General features: G+C 38.9%; 1 protein-coding gene across 2 annotated transcripts in view; it reads left to right on the top strand.

Annotated features, from left to right (window-relative positions):
• Window positions 1-18,643, top strand: part of ano1b (anoctamin 1, calcium activated chloride channel b) — a 38,083-nt gene that overhangs the window by 2,884 nt on the left and 16,556 nt on the right. For both annotated transcript variants that reach the window (XM_082540266.1, XM_082540265.1), the window contains exons 3-12: window positions 5,565-5,663; window positions 6,065-6,216; window positions 7,626-7,680; window positions 8,171-8,219; window positions 10,138-10,193; window positions 12,555-12,596; window positions 13,107-13,171; window positions 13,991-14,125; window positions 17,118-17,278; window positions 17,997-18,079. In XM_082540266.1, the coding sequence (XP_082396392.1) occupies window positions 5,565-5,663; window positions 6,065-6,216; window positions 7,626-7,680; window positions 8,171-8,219; window positions 10,138-10,193; window positions 12,555-12,596; window positions 13,107-13,171; window positions 13,991-14,125; window positions 17,118-17,278; window positions 17,997-18,079 (897 nt within the window). The remainder of the gene's footprint in view (window positions 1-5,564; window positions 5,664-6,064; window positions 6,217-7,625; window positions 7,681-8,170; window positions 8,220-10,137; window positions 10,194-12,554; window positions 12,597-13,106; window positions 13,172-13,990; window positions 14,126-17,117; window positions 17,279-17,996; window positions 18,080-18,643) is intronic.

The raw sequence follows: 18,643 nt of genomic DNA, 5'->3' as shown, positions 1-18,643 counted from the left end.
GCAGATCTGCACATGCACTAGAGAGACAGAAATGATACTGCTCTGCAGGTCACAATCTCCACTTTCATGCATCTCACCCTTTCTCTCTTACACATCTTCACTAATCCACTGAAACACACTTGAACACACAAACTTTAAACTCAATAGAATGTCAATAGAAAGAATTTATGAACTTATTCATGTTGTAAGAAATGTCCATACAGATGTCATCATATATTTGAAGGTGTGTTTTTATGTTGGTGTCCTTGTTAAAGGACAGAACAACAGCAAAAGCAACCTCACCTCACAGAACACATGTGCTTGCAGCTATGCCATGAGTTCACTGGTGACTCCAGCAGTGATCAACTACTGTATAAACACAAATCCTGAACTCTTTCCAGATACTGCTCCCAGGTACACGGATGACACAGGGGTCAAAACAAAAACACCTGAACTGAATCTTCATAGACCTGTTAGAGAGATCTCTGGACCATAAGTCTTAACAATGAAGTCAACAATGAACTTTCACGAGGATCGAAATTTGCCATTTTACACTAAGCACCTACTGGATCACAAACTGTGGTTCTTGAAGCACCATGCCAGAAATGCCTGATCTGAGCATGAAAAAAGTAATTTCCATTGCAGTTTGATGTTCTAATTGCGAACTATGTGAATGCACTGCTACACTGTTTCACAGTTTTGGCAGATTTACAATTTGACTTGATCTTGAAATTTCTGTCTAGTGATGACAGTGTCTAATAATAGTAATTACTATTATTATTATTACTACTATATTTTTGCACAGTGGTTTTTATTTACCTTGTAACTTATATAAACCTTATATTTAACTGCAAACGTTAGAAGATAACCGTTTCTCAATGTCTGCAATATTTTAAGAGGCAGCCAGTTTCTGTAAAACTATTTGCAGGGTTGCAGTTTAGCTGTATCTATATATCAGTCACTTAAAAGTGGAAACTGATATTCTGTCTATGTATAAGATGTCCTAATGCCAGAATAAAAATAGAAAATAGTTTTCTCCACAGCTGACCTGAGGTTGTGAGCACCACAGAGAGTCTGAATTCCTGGTTTTCTACACATGGCACTATCTAATTTCTGACATTTTGGTAACTACCAGTATTAGCTGATACTAGGTTAATTCTGGTTTAATGAAAAAAATCCCCAGTCTTTGTAAATTTCCAGTAAGTTGGACCTTTGAACTAACAGACAGGGAAGAGAGAGACTACAGGATCAATTTTCCTGAAACAGAATACACAGTAAAACACCAGTCTAGTCTCGGGACACAGGGGTGTTCAGGTGACATCAGTATTTCCTAATCAGTAATTCTAGTACCGTATTTTGCACACAGTTAGGCCCATATATATTTGGACACTGACGCAGGTTTTGATGTTTTTTACTGTTTTTTTTTTTACTGACACATATTCCAGTTACAGTTATAAAATGGACATAATGTGTAGAGTCTCAGCTTTAATTTGAGGGTATCTACATTCAAATTGGATGAAAGGTTTCATGCTTTAATGCTTGCTGGTCAATTGACTCAAAGGTTATTTCATGGGCAGTTGTGGGCAATTCCTTCTTTATTTCATTATCAATTAAGAAGATGCCTGGAGTTGATCAGAGGTGTGGTGCTTGGAAGTGAAAGATTTTGCTGTGAACCAACAATACGCGGTCACAGGAGCTCTCCGTGCAGGTGAAATAAGCCATGCTTAGGCTGTGAAAACAGAAAAACCCCATCCGAGAAATTCCTACAATATTAGGAGTGGCAAACTATAGTTTGGTACAAGAAAGCTCTGGTGAATGCGGCAACACAAAAGACCTGGACGTCCACAGAGGACAACAGTGGTGGATGATCACAGAATTATTTCCACGGTGAAGAGAAACCCCTTCACAACAGCCAACCAAGTGAACAACACTCTCCAGGGGGTAGGCATATCAATATGCAAATCTACCATAAATAGAAGACTCCATGAAAGTAAATACAAAAGCTAGGTACTTGAAGGTGTGGAACAGCTCATGATCCAAAGCAAACTACATCATCTTTAAAACATGGCGCAGGCAGTGTGATGGTTTGGGGTGTATGGCTGCCAGTCCCACTAGGACACTAGTGTTTATTAATGATGTGACACAGGACAGAAGCAGCTGAATGAATTGAGTCTGAATGAGGTGTTCAAAGACATACTGTCTGCTCAAATCTAACTAAATGGAGTCAAATTGATTGGGCGGCGTTTCATAATACAGATGGACAATGACCCAAAACATGCAGCCAAAGCAACCTAGGAATTTATTAACGCAAAGAAGTGGAATATCCTTGAATGGCCAAGTCAGTCACCTGAGCTTGAGCATGCATTTCACTTGCTAAAGCTAAAACTTCGGACAGAAGCAGAGCAGAGCATTAAAAAGGAGGAAACCCAACTCCCCTTTCACCCCTTTGGGCTTTGGTCCTCTACCAGAGGCCAGGGAGCTCTTGGAGTGGTTCACTTCATTTCTTGTGGTTAGAAGACTTTTGGTCTCAATGTGAAACGTTTTGCTCAGATGTAGCTAGAGTCACATGCAGTGTTCCACAAGGATCTGTTTTAAGTTCCTTGCTGTTCTCAGAAATCAGAAAGGGTTTTATTGCCAAATGTTGAGCAGGTTTACAACATTAGGAAATTGCTGCGGTGCTTCAGTGCAAACATACTGTTACAAATTAAGCTTAAATAGACATGAAAATAAAAATGAGAATAAGAATTAAAAGTGCTAAGTAGATAGATATATACATGATATATATATGAGTGCAGGTGGTGATCAGTGCCAAACATGGAATGATGCAGTGAACACAGCGTAGGGTCATGTGTTAGTGGTGGGAACAGTCATGGTGCGAATGGACCGGAGCCTCCTGCCTGAGGGGAGCAGGTCAAACAGACTGTGTCCAGGGTGAGAAGGGTCAGCTGAGATCCGAGCTGCACGCCCCAGTGTCCTGGAGGTGTACAGGTCCTGCAGAGATGGGAGTCTGCAGCCAATCACCTTCTCAGCAGAGCGCACAACACGCTGCAGTCTCTGTTTGTCCCTGATAGTGGCTCCAGCGTACCACACGGTGATGGAGGAGGTGAGGATGGACTCGATGATTGCAGTGTAGAACTGCATCATCGTCCGTGTTGGCAGGTTGAATTTCTTCAGCTGCCTCAGGAAGTGCATCCTCTGCTGGGCTTTCTTAATGACGGAGGTGATGGTGGGCTCCCACTTCAGGTCCTGGGTGATGGTGGTACCCAGGAAGCGGAATGAGTCCACAGAGGTGATGGGGGTGTCAGTCAGGATGATGGGGGGGGAGTGGAGCTGTGTGCTTCCTGAAGTCCACAATAATCTCCACTGTCTTCTGGGCATTCAGCACCAGGTTGTTGTGGCTGCACCAAGACACCAGACATTCAACCTCCCTCCTGTAGGCAGACTCATCCCTGTCCGAGATGAGTCCAATAACGGTGGTGTCATCTGCAAACTTGATTAGCTTGACAGACTGGTGGGTGTATATGTATATCTCATGGTATATTCTACCACTACGCTAGATTATTAGTTCTGAATTAGTTTTAGTTTTAAATACATTTCTCATCATCTTTATGTAGACAATATTCAACTGTACCTTTTTTCAAACCTTATGAACTGGACAAACTATCCATTCTAATGGACCGTCTTAAGGAAATAAATGGTTGAACAGCAAACATTTTTCTGTAGCTTAATACAAACAAGACAGGCTGTTTAATTATGACTCCAGAGAGCATTAATCCCCAAATTAGACAACATCTGGGAGCTTTCTCATCCGCTGTAAAAGCTACTGCTCAGTAAATTTCTGATCAGTCTTTGGCTTTTGATGCCTACATGTAATCTGTGACCTGCTCTTGCTTTCTTCACTTAAGTAATATCACTAAACCTGAAATGGAGATGCTTGTTCATACTTTCATCTCTTCTCGGTTAGACTATTGTAATGCCCCTTTTTTCTTGTCTGTCAAAAGCTTTGATAAATCGCCTTTAAACCATCCAAGATGCTGCGGCAAGACTTTTAACTCACACTCACAAATTCTCTCATATCACCCCATTGTTAAAGAGTCTGCACTGGCATCCACTTAGTTTTAGATATCAATTTAAAATCCTTGTAAGGCATGAAACGTAAACTCTTATGTTCATGGCCTTACAAGGAGAGGCCCCCACTTATATCATCAGCTACTTCACCCTTATTCTCCAAACCAGATCCTTTATTCCTTACGATTGCTGAAACTGCTACCATGTACCTGTCTGAAAACTAAAGGGGAAGCTTCCGAACCTTAGCACCAAAACTATGTAAGATTTAATCTAACGTGTCAATTCAGACAAGCATAACAAAATATTGGATAATGTTTTTGTGTGTTATGTTGTTTTTGTGTGACTAAACTGTATTTGTAATATCTTTGTAAAGCACTTTATAATATATTCCTGTCTTGTGTTATATAAGTAAATTTTACTTACTTAACAATATGCAGTAGCTCAGTGTTCCAATATTCGGAAGAAGAAACTGCTCTCATAACTGGAGATCAATGAGGTACAACACAAATGCTACACCAAGGGAGAGCCAGGACATCAGGTCGGGGGGAAATATCATCATCCCCACATGAGATTGGGTACCAAGCCCCAAGCACAACTGAAGTCGTGTTGTAGCAAGACCTGAGAGATACCTGAGAGATAGGATCGTGGCTAAGCTGTAAACTTGGACCCTCTGTGGCTGATCACCAAGACTATGTGGAATATCCTCTGATGGTCTACTAGACTGGAAGATGTGAATGCAGCATTTTGGAATGCAACTCTACTGTGACCATCATCGAAATCAACCAGCTGATCTACACCACGGCAGCAGTCATCCCAGAGATGCTAGGCTATAAGATAATCAGCCACAAGGAGCAGGACCCGCCATGGAGAAGGAGACCAGAGGCCAAGATCAAGGCAGCACAAAGGGAAGTTTGCCAACTATTGGAGCCGGAATGCTGGAAGCAACATATATGGAATTATGAAGCAAAGAAAAAAATGATAAATAACTCTAAATATGTGTTATATTTTAAATTCCCCAAAGGAATTCCCTTTGCTTTGGTAACTGGACTAGTTCTTCACTTCACAGGTGTGCCTTGTCAGCGTTCATTTGTGGAATTTCTTGCCTTCTTAATGGGGTTGGGACCATCAGTTGTGTTGTGTAAAAGTCAGGATGGTGCACAGCTGACAGTCCTATTTGACAACTGTTAGGATTCATATTATGGTGGCTATTTTGAAGAATCTCAAATATAAAACACGTTTTGAGTTTCACACTTTTCTGTTTACTACATAATTCCTACATAATTCCATATGTGTTCAGTCATAGTTTTGAATAGTCATAGTCATGAACATAAAGAAAAACCATTAAATAAGAAGGTGTGTCCAAACTTTTGACTGGTAGTATAATGATATCATATTAGCGAGCGAGAGAGATCTGAAGCCATACATGTGCAGTATTATTTGATTTCTCTATCTGTGTTTTGAAAATGAACTATATGGGAGTTTTATACAGTTGCTTTTGCATGCTGTTTCCCTCTTAGGGCAAGATTCCAGGAGTGTACTTTGTGAAAATACATGCTCCCTGGAACGTTCTGTGTCGAGAAGCCGAATTCATGAAGTTAAAGATGCCCACCAAAAAAGTAAGTCTTTAAAATGTTAGTTAAAAAATGCCAGGTTATGCTATGTTATATATTTCAAATGGGCAGTTTAGAGTCAGTATCAAATATACAAACTATTTAGGTTTAACTCTAAATTCAGACAATAATGAGGTTACTGTATTCAGTCCTAAAATTCTTAGAGGCTTACTCTGGCCTCTAGTAACACTGTGAGGAATCTCAGAGTTGGTTTTGACCAGGATCTGTACTGTACTAAACAAATGTGTAGGACTGCTTTCTAACATTTGTGGAACATCTCTAAAACGAGAAACATCCTGTCTCAGAGTGATGCTGAAAAAGTAGTTCATGCACTCTAGGCTGTTCTAAAACTTATTAATAAAATAAACGCCTTCATTTGATCCAAAATGCTGTGTGTGTGTTGAAAGGTCTATGAGGTCAAGCAGTCAAACAGTATTGTGGAGAAGATCAGTACTCTGATTAGTAAAATTCTGGAGCCCCTCCACCCACATGTTGAGGAACATCAACCCAAGAACGTCAAACACCTGTCACACACGTTCTCTAGGGAAAAGCAACACCTGTAAGTACATGTTTTTACTAAATGGAAAAGAACTGATCCCATATGATCTAGCGTACTTGTCAACAATGTGATTTTTTTTTAAATGCTCAAGAATATGCTGACAGATCCTTTTTCTCCTTTTCTTTTCAAAGCAACTTCAATATCATCCAAAGTTTTTTGGGGTTTTTTTCTTTTTATTTTTCAGCAGTTTCCTTCTGTTGCATGAGATAATTCAGGGTTAGTGTAATCCTATAATCTTTAGGTTTTTCAGAGAATATGCACTGAAAATTGCTTTTTTTTTTTTTTTGCCTGTCCCGTTTGGCTCTTTTGCCATCAGAATTATTGTCTAAAGGCGAAGAAAGATGCCCAACGGATTTACTTTACCAAATGGACCATCCCAGCCTTGCCGTCTTGGTCTATTTGATTCACCTTTGCTTTTATTGTTTATTCTATTTTCATTTGCTGAACACGGGACAGACTTGACTGGGGAAAAGAAAAGGGAGAAAGAAAGAGGGAAAGAAAAACAGCGGGGAAGAGGAACGGTGATAAAGGGTAAAAACCAAAAACCAACAAAACAAACAGACAAAAAATACATATATCAATCACCTGGATCACCTGTTGAGAAAGAAAAAAGAGAAAACAAGCAAAGAAAAAGAGAGCAATAGAATAAACAACATCACGATGATCTATGGGACTATAACAGTAAATACTAAATATTAAGTATTATTGTGCAGCACGTAAGATCGACAGCGCACAGTGTGCTTCGAGGTGGCAGCCAAAAACCACCTGTGAGTGAGAGCGTGCTTGTATTTAAAAGGTTCCTTCATGTAATGATCTGCTAGAGGCTGTGGGGAGCCACAGCCCCGCCCACCAGGGCATGAAGCAGGTATGGAGGAGATCAAGGCTCCAGACATCCAGAGGCCCCAAGAGCAAAGGAGACCAAGGAAGACCAACAGAGGGGCAACCGCACTGAAAATTGCTACTCTTGCTAGTAAAACATGAGACATTTTAATCTGAGACCAGAACCTAACAGAGTGAAATAAATGATGCAGGCTTTACACTGAAAAAAGGGGAGATGGTGACCTTTTCACTAACATCACTCCCCACGTGTAATTTTCATTCATTCACAGAAAATCTCCCCTCCCAACGAGATAAATGAAAAAGTCAGGAACTTTTCTGATTTTTAATTGTTTTTGCTTATATTGTTTTTGTTTACATTAATTACTATGTGTGTAGTATGAATGGCAACTGGGGGGAATTGACACCCTTCTGCACATTTTTCAAAGCTGTCAGATGAGATGGATGGGACTCTTTCCCTGTCTGATTCTGGCCCCCAGGTCTCATGTTCGACACCCCTGGTATTATGTTTGTGCCTTGATCGATTCTTGCCTGATTTTTTTTAAATTTTTATTTTATGTGTATGTTGACAGATTTGACCTATCAGACAAAGATTACTTCTTCGACAGCAAAACCAGGAGTTCAATAGTAAGTCCAAGTTTGTGCATCAACAACACCAAAATATGACAGCATGTTTTAGCCTTCGCAACTCCTCTAGCACTCATACTGTGTATAAGAAACTAACCAATGTTTGCTGAAGTTATTTTAATGGTATTTTCCATAATAAATGCACATTTCAAACATTGATATTTTAGGTTTGAAGTATATGAAATTCTAGGCTAATAGGCCATCAACACCATTGACACCCTGCAGTTACAGGTTATCCTGAGATACGTGCCCAAAATAGAAAACAATAATAATGATTATTATTATTAATATTATTATTATTAGTAGTAGTAGTTGTAGTAGTAGTAGTATCTCTTGGGAAGAACTGTAAACTGTAAATAACTTAATTTTGTTGTAGTTGCAGGCTTGATCTGTGCTGTATAATTTTATTATTGTGTGGGAAATAAAAATGTATAGGCTGATATTCTCCTTGTGCATTACTTTTAGACGCATGTTTTTAATTCCTTTACAGGTTTTTGAAATACTAAAAAGAACAAAATGCAAGGCCAAGTACAGCATGGGTAAGTCTGAATGTGGTTTTTGTTTTGTTTTTGCCACAAATATTAAAAGTCAGACAATTACGTGCTTACATATCATAATTTAGTTTTCTGGTATCTGACTAAGTTGTTTTAGTCTCCACTGGTTAAAATATCTTTTTCGGAGTTTTTGATGGTGGGGATAAATGCTGGAAATATGACTTCCTAACCTTGCTCTCTGTCATTTGTGTAAAATGCCTGCAAACCTATGGTTTCAACGATGCAAAGATTTGTCTTTTAGGGAGCGACTTACAGAATAGTTAGTGAGCACAGCAGTGTTTTAAATTCTGTTAAAATCAAAGCAAAAAATAAATAAATAACTAATAGCAATAGCTAGAACATTGTCGTTAGTGTCTACTGAATGCAATGCCTGAAGGTTAAACTTCTGATGGCTAAATAATTTGTTACCACTTCTATGATGGAAATGTCCACTCATTCTGTAATACGTGTGTGTGACACATTAGAAGCTGGTCAGTAGGACGTGATCACTGAATGATTGTGCATGTTTGGCACAGTGATGCTATAGGCTACTATTTTTGCCGTGTGTGTGTGTGTGTGTGTGTGTGTGTGTGTGTGTGTGTGTGTGTGTGTGTGTGTGTGTGTGTGTGTGTGTGAGAGAGAGAGAGAGAGAGAGAGAGAGAGAGAGAGAGACTCAATGAAATATCTGTCTTGAGGCCTATCTCACAGTATATGATCTCATTTCCAGTGTTGTTGTGTTTCCTGGAACACTATTACAGTTGTTGGTCCAAGTTCAGCATTGCAAGTACTGCAACCAATCTTATTGTTGTGATGTCATAGTTTTCCGACTTGGAAACACCATCACACCACACACTAAACCCTAACCCTTAACCATAACCATTATTCTAACTATAGTCCCTAACCCTAAGTCTAGGATTCAGGTATATGACTTGACAAAAGAACAACATCCCATTTCTTTGCCTTAAGAAATTCTTGAATCATGTTTGCAGTTTGCTTTGGGTCATTATCTAAATGTAAGCAGATGAATCATCAATAAACACTTCTTATCCAATTCCATTAACAGCCATACATAGCCATGGCCAACAGTTGATGTGATATGCTTCAGATCATGAGCTGTTTCTTTCCTTTTCCATACTGTTCTCATCCCATCATTTTGGTTCAAGTTAATCTGGGTTTCATTTGGGCAAGCTCTTTTTGACTTTTTTTCCTGGTAAAATCTATGTTGGCCTTCCTGGTCTTGATAGTAACCAGTGGCAAACCTTCTGTATGAACATTCAGGAAGGCGTTTCTTAATTTTGGACTTTGTGAAATGATATGCGTACGTCCTCGAGAGCATCCTTGACATGGTTATATGTTGTGAAGCTGTTTTACAGAATCAAGGAAAGAATTCCGCACTCATCCACTTATGTTGTCTTCTGTTGTGTTCAGGGCTTTTCCTATTCCTGACCTACTTATTAGTCAAGTGTCCAGTTACTTTTGAGTCTCTGTGGAGTCAAGGAAAACTTAGTACATCGCATGATTCAGTAGCTTGTAGAACCACCTTTAGCAGCAGTAATTTAAGTAATTGTTTTCTGTACAACTTGCAAGATGCCCAAGTCCTTTGGTTGGTAACTAAATCCTTCGGTTGCAAAGCAAGCCCTGAAATTCTTCTGTAACCAATGGCATCAGTTTGCTTCGCAACAATAAGGTTGCAAAAGTGTTGAGAGAGCTCGCTGGTTTTACCCATCCTGAGATGTTTCTTGTGTGACACCTTGGTAATGAGACACCTTTTGATTTCAAAATTTTTTATGCAAATCAGAGATGGCCGAACAGAAAATATTCTAAAAATTGAATGGTTAGAGATAGAATGACCCAATGCGGTCATATTCTTGAGTATTATAATTTAGAATCTGTATGAACATCTGCATTTATGCTTTCTTGGCAGGTATCACCAGTCTCCTTGGTAGTGGGGTGTATACTGCAGCTTATCCTCTTCATGATGTAAGTAGTATCTTTGTTAGAGCAAATAATTATTGGATTAGAAATATTTGTGGTTTTATTTACCGAGTGTAAAATGGTGGTGCAGTGCCTTACAGTAAAGGTTCCTTTGCTGGTGACACATCAGTGGTGTGTATACAACTTTGTTTTGTTTTGTTTTGTGGTTCCTTTTGGTAATTTTGCCCCTGTACAGAACCACAGTTGGTTTTAAAGTCAGTGAAGTTTAGACTTTCATCTTTTCTTCAGGGGGTTTAACCAAAGCATTGCATTAACCACATTAATGAATTGCACTAATTTGGTTTCTTCTGTAGTCTAAAGGCCTGCCTGTCTTCAGTTTTATCTTCAGTAACTGAAAAGACTGAGATCAGGGGATTGGCTTGGCCATTGGATAACATCGTATTTGCTTGTCTTGAGAAACTCTTGGGTTTCTTTCACACTTTGTTTTGGATCATTGTCCAGTTGCACTGTGTAGCTCTGTCTGATGAGCAGATAGTATATGTTGTACACTTCAGTTCATTCTGCTGCTTCTATCAGCAGTCACATCAAACACTACTTACCCAGTTCCATTACATGATTAAACCTGCATCATGTTGGATAGATGATGTGGTAAGTCTTGGATAATGAGCTCTTGCTTTCCTTCTTCATACTTTTCTCTTTCTATCATTCTAGTAGAAATTAATATGGGCTTCAAACATTTCAAACATTTGAGAGGTTTTTTTTTCCACAATTTGGCCTGTTCTTGAGCATTTTGAATTGGCCAGTTACTCCCATACAGGAGGTCTGGACTTGCTCTTTATTCAAAAGATCCAAGTTTTTGATTCCAAGAGGCGCTCCGCTGGCAGGCAATGCAGAACCTGTTTCTTGAGGCAGTGTTGAGGAGACTCACCTAGCTCTCACTGGATGTCTATCCAACCTTCTCAGATGGTCACTGCTTAAGTAGCATTGCAGGTCAAGTGTGATTTCTCAGCCACATCCGTTAACAGCACCACTTCTTTATGATCAGTTCACTGGGTAAAATTGGTTATGTTATACTTTAGTGGCCAGGAGAAAATAGGCTAAGAGCAGCCTGTAAGATCAAATATTTATATGAATGCTTTTACCTTTACTGGATAAAAGTATATTTGGAGCAATTTAGAAGGGGCAAAACAAAGACTGACTCAATTAGTAATAATCACATCCTCATCTAACTGATCTACTCTATGCTAATGCTGATTTCTTATACTGGTCATGAGATGAATGCACTCATCTCTGTCTCAAGCCTGATAAAGCCAAATGGGGAAGCAGTGAGTCAGAACAAAGTCCTCCAACTTCTTTGAGACCTTAATCCAACACAGCCAAGCAGAGTAAAAGCCAAATCCAATTCATAAATTCACATTGGTTGGGCAGTGGTTAATCCTCTGGTCTTCCAGGTGAAACGTGTGAACTCCAAAGTCCTTTCTTCTGTTGTTGCTCTCTACTCAGCCTCAGGACAATAGAGGACACACACCACACCTTCCTAAGAGTCCTCTTTTATACTCATGTGGTCATATGTATCACACACCTCTCTCCCCTTACCCATCACTCACACCTATTACACCTATTACACACACACACACACACACACACACACACACACACACACACACACACACACACACACACGTGCACATGCACATACACAGACACACTCACGCTTTCCATGCTGCATCCTCTTTTCATCTCAATGCATCTCATTCATTATATTAATTAGATTTATGCATAATTACCAATAGCAAAACCACATATAGATATACTTTGTTTATAGCACGCTGAATTACTGTAACCATAAAACTGCTGGATGTTAAGTTCCTTATTCCACTCTTGAATAGAGGTAAGCTGGGGGATTTGCTCTGGCACTTGGAAGACAATCAGCTAGGGTCGCTGGAGTCTCCGGGGTCATGTGTCTAAGAATGGAGTGGCCAATTGCCAGAGTTACGGGTGTGTAGCTGACTGGGGAAAATGGATTTGAAATGTGGGTTTGTGGTGCACCAGGGTGCTTCTGTTTAGGGCCAAATTGTGAGGAGGAACCTTATAGTCACCGAGCTGCTGATTTTCCAGCTGCTTGGGAGGACCTGTTGGAGGACAGTCATGGCTAAGTTTATTTGGCCTGAACTAACTGCTGGGGTTGGGCTAGTTATAGTATTTTTTTTTCAGTGGTGCAGAGCTGGGTGTCCAATTCACTGAGCCAGTTACAGTTAGACCTCAAGCCATGCTGCTAGTGACACTATAAGTCAATATCAAAAATATGATTTGCGGGTGATTCAAGAGAAATTGTGCACTGATGAAGTACTACAGTAAGAGCAAACACCAAGTTTACAAACTTCAATTTCCTATATTCTATTTCAGGGAGACATTGATGAGGAGAGTGCAGACCCCAATGACAGAAAGGTAAGAATATGAAAATGGCAGAATAAGTCTTGAGAGAGCTCACTGGTTTATCCATCATAAAATCTTTGTTGTGTGGCACCTCGGTAATGAGACACATTTTTATAGGCCTTCAGTTGGACTGAACCAGCTGGTATTAATTTACATTAAGTGGCAGGATTGCTTTCTAATTACTGATAGATTTCAGCTGGTGTCATGACTCTTGATGCCTTTTTGCACCTCTTTTTCTTTATGTGTTTAGTACTTTTTCCCTGCATCTCATTATTATTACATTATTATTCTCATTATTACATGTTTCATTTCTGGGCATCTATGGCTTTATTCCTTTGTATGTGTGAATTGGATGGGTTGTTACCGACATCTGGTGAGAATTTCATGATTAGTGATGTGTTTGATACCTTTTATTGTCAACTTACTTATTTTGCTTTACTTTATTTTTACACACACACACACACACACACACACACACACACACACACACACACACCTAACATATGTGAATATCTTCTCCAGCTTTTATATGAGGAGTGGGCCAACTACAGCGTATTCTACAAGTACCAGCCAATCGGACTTGTGCGGTAAGGACATTCCTTAATTTGAAAAATGACATCGCTTTTGCAATGATGCAGCTAGAACAATTGCAATGTGATTAAAGTGCAGACAGGCTTCAATTTAGGGGGTTTATAATACATTTTCAAGTAAACTATTTAGGAATTACAGCCATTTTTATATACTCTAAACCCCTTCCCTGTTTCAGATACTGTGTTTCTTCCCTTTGAGATGCTTTGCAGGCCTTTACTGCAGCCATCTTCAGTTGCTGCTTAATTGTGGATCTCTCTGTCTTTGGATTTGTCTCTTGCAACTAAAACTCATGTTGGGTTCAGATCAGAGTAGGACCCTGTGCATTTCATTGTTCATCCTGTTGCTTCTAGCAGTCAGATCATCAATAAACACTAGTCACATATACACCCTGGGCTTTCTAACTCGAGACTTTCTCCTTCTACTCCTGCTTCCTCCCTCATACATATAAGATTAATTGGTGATTCTAAACTGGCTGAATGTGAGTTTGATAAAACGTGTAGGATAAAGCACTATATTAATTACTATAACTGCTCAAATATCCACATATTGCATCTGACAACATTACATGGCCATCATCCACCTCCACAATAAGCCGCCTCCTGCTTACCACAACCTATACTTCTGGATCAACCATATTAATGAGCTAGAATATAGATGTATACTTATTATAGATATATTGTTAGAGTATGCAGGAAACAATTCACAAGTTCCTTTGTGTCTGTGCAGATAGTGGTAAATAAGGGAAAAACAATATATACTACAGTTTCGATTTGTGTAATAAAAATGATTTTTTATCTGTTTCCCCGGGTGTTTAGGAAGTATTTTGGTGAGAAGATTGGGCTGTACTTTGCTTGGCTAGGCCTGTATACCCAGATGCTGATTCCTGCCTCACTAGTGGGGGTCATTGTCTTTTTGTATGGATGTGCCACAGTTGATGACAACATTCCAAGGTAAACAAAAATGCATGTGCAAAAATTCCAGTTCTATGTGGTTCTAACTATAATCACCTCAGAGATGTACACATTTAAAGACAAATGAACACAATTTCAGTTGTTTGACAGGTGACAAAAGTTACAGCTGGAAAGCTACAGGGTAGCACTGCAGGAAAAAGATTTAACATTATTTATTTAATTTATTTAACATATGTGTTATTATCACATAGTTGTGATCATAATCTCAACATGATTATTCGCCTCCCTCTTCAAAACATACACATCATAAACATCCACCTGAACAATAGTGTTATAAAAATGGGATATTTTTGGTTTTTAGACTCAGTGTAACAATCTGTGTTATAGCTGGGGTGTACTTTGAAAACAAAGCTTTATTTGTTGCCAGTGAAAAATGTTAAGGACATAAGGTAGGTTGTTATCTTTGATCATGCAATCAGATTGTGTGATTACTTCAAGTAAAAAAAAAGTTCATAAAAGACAATCGTTTTGTATTGAAGACTACAGAGAATCGGGTTGCTGCAGATGGCGGCTCCTGCCTGAGCCTGGCTCCGTCGGAGGTTTCTTTCTGTTAAAAGGAAGTTTTTCCTTCACGCTGTCACCTGCTGGTCACAGAGCTCATGTGTTTGTTGGGTTTTTTTCAGTGTATATTTGTTGGGTCTTCACCTTTAAGTATAAAGCACCTTGAGGCAACTGCTGCTGTGATGTGGCAAACTATAAATAAAATCAAACTGAAGTGAATTGAAATATAACTCATCCATATTTAAAACTATAAATAACAAACTCAAAGTTTTACATATGCACATTGTTTGGTTTTTGTTGTTTCACTCGGTCTATTGTGGTGTGGTGTGGTTTCCATGTGCTATTTGCACCAAATACTGGAGATACAGGTCATCAGTTCAGTTTCAACTTATTATTAATAGAGTTTAATGCACACCTTTTGTGTTGTGTTGATATCTAGTGCCACTTACCATATTTTTGCCTTGCTCGGATCATTTTACAATATGTAACTGCACACTATTGATATTGTAGGTACGTAATAGAGTGATGATGCCAAAAAGTCTGAAAACGTTACTCTTTCATTCCCACCCAACCCCTCTTCTAAACGGTTTGTGATTGTTTTCCACAACAAAACACTAAGAATACACTATTGTAAATTTAACACAGAGGCTAAGTAAAGAAAGTTAGCAGTAAAAAACTATTTAACAGTGTAGGACTTAAAGCGGATGGAAATCAAAAAATGGAAAGAGGAAGTGAAAGTACAACAAGCAGGAGAGAACTGTAAAAGTTTGATGAATTACTACAGAAATGAGGGCCTCCTTTCCTTTCTCCACCTGCTTTTTATCATCCACAGGATATTATGACATGCTGGCAGTGCAAATTTCTATCCAGTGGAGACAAATGCCACTCACTGTAAGTGTCAGAATCCTAACAGAAAGCAAACAGACTGTAACACAAACCAGATGACCCATCTATTCATCAGTGCCTAATGGGAATCTGTTTTAGGAAAATTGAGCTAATAACAGCTGCAAATCTCAAAAAAGAAAAAACCAGAATAGTTACAATCATTATGATAACAAAAATACTTCACATACTTCGACATTTGCTACCAAAGTCAGCCCTGTGACTGATGGCTGTGAGGTAATCGCTGATTTAAATGGACATGAGCATCCCATTTTATCAGGTATGTCCTGTTTTTTGTGTGTAAACATGCCAAACATCATATCCCAGTGTATATATTGTCATACTATTACAGTCACATCACTAAGAGCACAACAAAATTGGAGAAATCCACTATGTAATATGAATGTATCGGATACACTGTTTATAAAAAGTGAAAATACTCAAGAAAGAGATTTAATCCAGGAAGACCATGTGAAAAAAGTGTATTTCAGTTTAATTTTTTTATATAGCACCAAATCATAACGACAGCTGCCTCACAGTACTTTACATTTTATATGAGAGAGAAACCCCCAGTAACCTGATGAGTCCCCTATGAGCAGCTCTCGGTAATAGTGGAAAGGAAAAACTCACTTTCAACAAGAGAGGAGTCAGACTCAAGAAACAGCAGCGATCTTCCGCTACTTTTTTGGGAGTGTGGAGGATGAGAAAAGAAAAAAAGTATAAACTATAGAGAGAGAAGACGAAATTTAATAAAATGATCTAGTCGAATAACAATGCACAGGGAGTATAAAGGGGATAAGTGGGGCTGATCTGGGAGCTGGTTCCACAGGACAGGAGCCTGAAAGCTGAAGGCTCTGCCTCCTATTCTACTTCTAGAAACTGTAGGAACCACAAGTAAGTCAGGAGTCTGAGAGTGAAGGGCTCTGCTGTTTGACCTATGGTGATTTGGGTGATTCTGGGGGTGGAGGTGTCCTCACAGCATCATTTACCATCCTCCTGTCCTTGTCTATGCTTGTGTATTCACCCTTTTGTTAAATGTTTGGTTTCTGGGTTTCATCGTGGTGCATTTTGTTGGCCTTTTGGATATTATACAGCTCACAGGTGTAACTTCACAAATCTGCATACAGTATGCACACATATACACAGAAACAAAATCACCTGCAGATGCAAGACACGTGTTAATACTTTTCTGAGCCCCCCCATCAAAACGAAAAGTAAAAAAAACAGAGTGAAGTGCTGTGTTGGAGTGGTAATCAGAGGTTGTTAGGATAAGATGGGGCCTGATTATTTAATATCTCATATGTGACGAGAAAGATTTAGTTTGATTCTGGATTTAACTTAAAATGAAGAGAAGCCTGCATGGGAGAAATATGTTGTCTCTTTGTACTGCCTGTCAGTATTCCTGCTGTACTCTTGTTATTCAGTTGCCATAACAAATTAAATTTTTGTGTGATTTGAGATTAGCCTAAAGATAGTGTGAGGGTTGCATTAGCAAAGTAGTGGTGGGTTATAATCATGTATTTTACATAATCTAAACAGTGATAAAAACAAAAATACAACTCTGCATGTGCCTTTCTGTTAATTCTAGCATGGAGATTTGTCATCCAAGGAACAACATCACCATGTGTCCACTGTGTGACAGAGTATGCAGCTACTGGAAACTTAGCACCGCCTGTGGGACTGCCCGGGCAAGTCATCTGTTTGACAATCCTGCCACAGTTTTCTTCTCTATATTCATGGCTCTCTGGGGTGAGTGAAGATAGAGAAGGTCATTCAAAAAAACAAAAGTAGAGTATGTGTGTCCGCTTTATAACGTGCTGTTAAAAAGTATACGCCTCTCCCTGATTGCTTTTTCTTTTGCTGTTTTGTCACACTTGTTTTTTAAAGCATCAAACAAATGGCAAAAAAAGGCAACCAGAGTAAATATAAAATGCACTAATTAAATGATGATTTCATTTATTAAAGGGAAAAGGTTACCCAAATCTACCTGTGCATATGTGAGAAAGTAACGACATCAGCCTTCCCCGAGTTAGTCTGGAGTCCATTAGCTTGTTGCACTCAGATTTGATTATTGATAGCCCTTCTTCTGTTTGTTGATCACTTTTCTGGGAGATGTTTTATAAAAGAAATTGAATTGTCTCATGCAGGTGGAACAGTTTTTATTGGCTAGCACTGTCACCTCACAGCAAAAGGTTTTCCAGATTTTCAGGGACTCTGGTTCCCTCCCACAGTCCAAAGACACGCATGTGAAGGGAATTAGTCATTCCAGGATTGGCTGTAAAGCACGAGTGGTTGTTGATCTCTCTATGTGAGGCCTTATTTACCCAGCCCACTTGTTGCTTTACCTGCGTCTGCTGTGCTTACCACCAATCGTTCTTGTTCTGTGTAATTTCCAGATTTTATATTTGAAACATGCACATTTTGATGTCTGGTTGCTTCTGCATATTTTCTTACCTCTCTTTTAAAGCTGCCATGTTCATGGAGCATTGGAAAAGGAGGCAGATGAGACTCAACTATGAATGGGACCTTACAGGGTTCGAGGATGAGGAAGTGAGTAATAACACAACTGCTTTTCTGTGTGAAAGGATAAAAGGCAGAGACCCAAGGCCCACATAATAAATAAAAGATCTGCTATATATACACAATACTATGAAGAGAACCCAGGTCGCCAAACTAGAAATGTTGTCTTTTGTGACAAATATTCATATTCTATTCATATTTTCATATTCATAATAATATTTAAGGAAATCAGACTTTTCCATTTAAGAACGTTTTTGTGTTTATTTTTATTTTTGTTGTCCATTCATGTTCAGTCACATTGAGCATGAATAGACTTCACTATTCAGTGTGATTATGAAAAAAACAGTACCCTCTCTCAGTTTACTGTCATACAGACTGAAAACATATTGACCCATTTTTCACTTTACTTAAATGTTGTTTCTCTGAATTTGTTTTTCACAGGAAGCTCTCAAGGTTTGGTGAAAATTCATATTATTTTATTACTATTATCTTGTCTCTTTACTTTTCATAACCTTTCTGCTGCTGCTGCGATCTGCACAGTTTATATATATTCTTAATACCATGTACAGTCCAAAGATGATTTATTGAAAAAAA

Source organism: Aulonocara stuartgranti (assembly GCF_965226115.1).
Source record: "Aulonocara stuartgranti genome assembly, chromosome: 7".
NCBI lineage: Eukaryota > Metazoa > Chordata > Actinopteri > Cichliformes > Cichlidae > Aulonocara > Aulonocara stuartgranti.
This window is presented reverse-complemented; position numbering and strand designations above follow the sequence as displayed.